We start from the raw sequence: 5,193 nt of genomic DNA on the forward strand, positions 1-5,193 counted from the left end.
TGCTTTTCTTCCCCATCCAAAAAATTTCATCAATACGCCGATATGCTACCGAACACCTCCCCGTAAGATTTTGGTAATCCTCCTGCCGTTTTGCCTCTTCGAAACCCCATTGCCAAACCCAAAGCGCCGGAAAAGCTCGATGAAAAAGGAAAACACAGGAGTCAGAGTGATCTGAAATGGAGCGGGCAACTCGGCCCAACGTAATGTAACATCCCGTGAGAGACTAAATGGTTGGCACCTCGTCTGCTATAAAAATAGACATAACAGGAGCCGGAGAAAACAGTCACGAACTTGCCTGATCTGAAACATAGAATATAAACGGGAGAGAAGCTGGAAAAAGATATAACGGCTGAATGAAGGGTAATAGGAGAAGGTATATAAACATGATGGGGTATCAATGACGAAGATCAAAGGATGTAAAAAAAAAAACGAAAATAAAAAGAGTAATAAAAAATATGAGGGCAGGTACAGGCAAGGTGACGGGGCTATTTGTTTAGAAAGTCAAAAAATATATATAAGGGTGAAAGGGACAAAAGATGATGAAGCGAGTGTGTGAGATCGTGTCTAAGTATGCGTCGCAGTAGATCCGTTCTGCTGACGGTCCCTGGACATCCACGAGAACAGGTCGGCGCCGCGTTGCGAGGTCGTTGTTGAAATGCTGCCGAGGGTGGAGGCGGCATCCGAGTTGGCGCGAGAAGAGAGCTCCCGCGGCTCGAGGAGTAGACTCTTTCGGTAGTATGTTACCTGGACATTGCCTGGATCATTCAGGCGAACCCGTGAGATCTGGGCGCTCATCCATTCCTGGATCTCGGGAACCTCGCTGAGCCTGTATGGTATTTGGAAGCGTTGAAGCTCGCTAATAATCTTGGCAGTTCGGGTATGCTTATCAAAATTCACAACCGTGATGCCGCCAGCTTCCTCGTCTCCTTCATGGCCAAGGGCATGGAGCTGCTTCGTGGCAGCATTGCCAATGTCGACAAAGGTAAGATCAGTGAGATACATGCCGAGGAAGGGGAGGCAAGGAGGCACGTGGTCATGAAGTCTGGCGCGGAGTAGCTTGTGGTTTTGGGATGGCTCGACAAGAGCCTGAAGAGTCCGGAGCATCTCACGGCGTCTGGGAGAGACGGCATCCCACGTCTTTTGGAGGCGACTGATTATGCTACTGTTGAGACTGCAGATGATGGCCATCAGACCATCGTAGTTGTGGAGTTCGTAGCACTGGTGAGCAATCTTGATCCACTGCTTAATGATGGCTGCTCGTTTCTTAACTTCCGAGTATTGAAGAATCGTTTCGGCAACGAGGTTAGAGAGATCGGTAGACAAAGACGACATGGCCTTGACATTGGGCGCGTCGACGCCGCCGTTCTTCATCCACTGCGATGCAAGAAGCTCCTCGGGCATGACATTGCAAAAGATGTTCATTTGCTTGATGGTTAGCTGACGAGCCAGTTCGAGAGGGTCGAAGTCAAGGATGGACGGGCTGGCCCCTCCTGTCCTCCAAGTGTGGAGAGCATTGAGTTGGCTCCGCGAGATGATTGGCGTAGGTAGCGGCGTGTCCGCAGGTATGTACTGGGCAATCGACGTGTTGGTCTTGCCCATCGACGAGACGAGGCGGGGAACGAGAGAGCCCTCACTAGAAACGCGGTCGGCGAGTTCGGCAAGGCGGCGGCCAGCTGAAGGAATCACAGACCCGAGCTTCTGGTCGGTAAAGGGAACGATGAGGGCAAGAGCTTCGCGGTCGGTCTCGTCCCTCCAGTGAGATTCGAGCCAACCCTTGAACACATTGTAGACACGAAGACGGACGGGTCCAGCCATGTGGGGGGCTTCGCCAACATAGTCGAATCGATCGATCAACGCTTCGGCCAGCTCTCGGGGTGTGCAGAATAGGCGGAACGTGAGGTAGAACGTCGACACGAACAAGGCGTCGGGAGTCGACTCGTGCGTCGTCAACCTCTCTACAAGGGCGGGAAGGGTGCCGCCGGTAACTTGCCCTTCCTTGTTGAACATGAGCTCGTGGGCGTACGTCTTCTCTAGAAGCTTGGATTCAACATCAACCTCGTCCGCGTGCTGAGCACTGTCAGCTGTGCTGAGCTCGGATATAGATGGTTGGCTGCGTGGTCCGACGGTGTGGTCGGGCGTGGTCGCTCGGGTGGAGGTGCGGGAAATGATACTGGACTCCGAATCCCGGCTCATGTACGTGCTAGTGCTTCCGGCGCTCGACGCGGTCATACTGTCGTAGCGTGGAGAGGGTTGGAATTCCGTTTCCGCACTCCGCTCCTCTGCGGAATAGTCTTCAGTAGGAAGCAGAGTGGTCGCCAGTTTCGGGAGAGGGGGAAGACTTGGTCTTAGCGACGAGACAGAAGAGACGAGGCTCGACACGTTGTCATCGTCGGCAGTGGATGGTCGGGAAGCTGCAGCAGGGTCCATGGGTTGGGTGAGGAAGTCTTGATCAATTGGGCTCGCTGTAACTGGAACTTCAGGCAGCGGCTTGTCAAGTGGGAGAATATTCAGTCTTGGGAGGGCCTTCTCGGTAGGCTCCAAAGAGGAGACGACAACCTCCGAAGGAACAGCCTCCGAGGTGGCCGTTGAGTCGGCAATGGTGTCGGAATCAGAGCCGATGGTATCCACGAGAGAAGGTGTCACAGACTGGGACACCGAGGGTGCCCGTTCACGCTCCTCCGGAATAGCGTCTAGCATGCTAACGTCAATACCCGCGGTCTGGCCGTCCAATTCACATTCGAAATCGCCGATCCTGGCAATGACCGAATTGGTCCTCTCGACGCACTCACCCGCTGCCTTGACACAGCCGGTGGCAGCCGCGGAGAGCATGGTCGTCTGCTCAGGCATAATGATATCGGTATCATCGGTGGCCGCCTGGAGAATGATATCCTGACCCGCTTGGATTAGTTCTTGGATGCGGGCAAATAGACCAGCACGAATGGGAGCAACCATCTCGCCGCTTATGGCGTCGTGGGCACAAATCACGTCGACTACGGCGAGGAGCTCGCCACCGGAAGCCGCGGAGGTCTTGATAGCACGGACTAGTTCCGCCTTAGACTGTGATTGCAGATGGAGACGTCCAATAAAGGAGCCCAGTTGAGAGAGAAGGGTATCGTGTGTCTTGCTAAGTTGTTCGGATACTAGATGCTGAGGTCGTGTAACAGGCGAATATCCAGACAAAGATAGCCTGTGAGAGATGTTTGCGGAGAGACGATTGGTGGCAGAGAGGTTGCCTTGGGATAGGCGATGGGATGCTGTGCTAGTAGGTGAGAACAAGGAGGACGTGCGCTTGCCGACGACTGCCTGGGAAGGGTCCAGGAGACCAGGTTGAGGGGTGGAATCAGGCTGAGCCTCAGTGCTCGCAGTAACGGACGCGCCATCCTCGGTCGCCACGGCTTCGCTGGTGTTGTCAAATGCGACCTGGTCGGCCGGGGGCGTAGGAGGAATCAGCGACTCCTCAATGACTGTCGCCATGATGGACATGGTGGGGAGTCTCATCCGCCGATCATCCTCGAAAATGTCTAAGAACCTCACCCCCTTCGTGACGATTCGGAAGGCTTTCAATATCATCTCGTCGACTAGGTTGTTGACATCATCCGCTGTCGTTAGCGGGTCTCCCTGGCATTCTTGTAAACGCTTCGCTGTCTTTACGAGAGATGATAGTTCCGCTAGCAGCGACTTCCTGCCTCTCCTTAGACCTTCGTTCCGGAGAATGATAGCCGCCTCTCTTGTGAGTGAATGTGTCCGTTCCTTTAAGAAAAACAATTTAGCACGGGGCTCAAAGCCTCATATGGCAAGCCGAGAAAGAGGGGGAGGTCAGACTCACCAGGAGATACCGAACGCCAGCAATGATGCCCTTCATGAATTCTTGGTTGCCAAATATCTCGTTGTCATTCACATCCGTGCTGCGGAGCAAGTCCCAGAAGTTCAAGAGGGCCTTGAGAAGGTTCCGCATCTCCTCCGGGTCGTAGGATTCGCAGTAGTTGGTGGGCAGCCAACCCCTCGCACCACTAATAAGCAAGGTGCCATCAGCCCAGCCATTGGTATGTATGGAATGTACCAAGATGACATCGCCTTCATTCAAGGGAAGCGTAACGCTCGAGTCACTCATGGCATAGCTCGGATGGAACGGGTAGAAGGCGCGGAGGAAGTTGTGGAAGACAGGAGGGACCGGATATGTCGTCTCGGCCACAAGGTCCTCCCGGGAGGAGTTCGGCGTCGTCGGGGGCGTCATCTGGGACTGTGTATATAGATCGTTCGTGGTTGCTGCTTGGTTCTGCTCATCGTAAGGAGCTTGTTCCGTATTCGAGTTCGGCAAAAGCTTCTGAATACTTAATGGGGCGACCTGAAGGCTCGCCCTCATCGGTTGGTGGTCGCTCAACAGGTTCATTGCTGTTGACGGGTGTTACTCCACGACATGGGTTGCTGGCTCCGCGTCCGGCGGGTAGGGCCCTCAGTCAGGCCGCTCGTCAGTAGCAGTGGAGATCGGTAAAGTGAGGTCGGTGAGGTAGGTATCGTGGTCTGCTCAAGCTTGCCCGAAGCGAATTCAGTCCGGCCGGATGGAAGCTCGGATGAGCTTAGGCCGTAGACAAGAGGGCTCTCGGCACTCCTTCCCGAGCTCGAGCGGATTTGTGTTCGCAGCAAAAACCCCACGGTGGTGGCGGGGTTCAACTATAATCCTAGGGTAAAGCGTGTCGTCAAGGTCGTGATGGTCGAGTGTGGGAAAAGGAAGAGAGGGAAAAGTAAAGGGTAAAGGGGGAGGGTGGGATGTCATTGAAGTCTTGTACCTGTCTTCCTTCCCATGCTCTATGGGTGTACTTGGTATTAAACTGCTTGGGCAAGGGCAAAGGGGGGGAACGGTCTTCGTCAAGGATCTGGAAGTGGAGTGCAGGGGACATCGAATTTGGTGCCTTTGTTGGAGTACATTTGATGTACACTGCGAAAGGTGCTTGGGCCCTGGAGCCTGACCAGGTTGGCACCCTGAATTGATGTTTCGGGGAGTGGGGGGTGGGGTTTAATACAATTGCAGGGGCGTGTGTGAATTGAGATTATTGTGCCGTGCCAAGATGAGAAGTACCCTCGTATACTGTATCCATCGGCAGAGTACCCACATCAACACCAACGGGGAAAGCACAAGTCCGTTCTCAGAAAGTCGGACTGGACAATGAGTGGGGAGCACCTGTCCTGGAAATT

General features: G+C 54.0%; 1 protein-coding gene across 1 annotated transcript; it reads right to left on the reverse strand.

Annotated features, from left to right (window-relative positions):
* Positions 1-564: 564 nt before the first annotated feature.
* On the reverse strand, positions 565-4,390 carry SAPIO_CDS4553 (Uncharacterized protein; the record flags this gene model as incomplete). The annotated part of the gene is made up of 2 exons (XM_016787075.1): positions 565-3,750; positions 3,827-4,390. The coding sequence occupies 2 exons, from the start codon at positions 4,388-4,390 to the stop codon at positions 565-567; spliced, it is 3,750 nt and encodes a 1,249-aa protein (XP_016643184.1).
* Positions 4,391-5,193: the final 803 nt, after the last annotated feature.

Source organism: Scedosporium apiospermum (assembly GCF_000732125.1).
Source record: "Scedosporium apiospermum strain IHEM 14462 chromosome Unknown SEQ_SAPIO_0093, whole genome shotgun sequence".
Lineage (NCBI taxonomy): Eukaryota > Fungi > Ascomycota > Sordariomycetes > Microascales > Microascaceae > Scedosporium > Scedosporium apiospermum.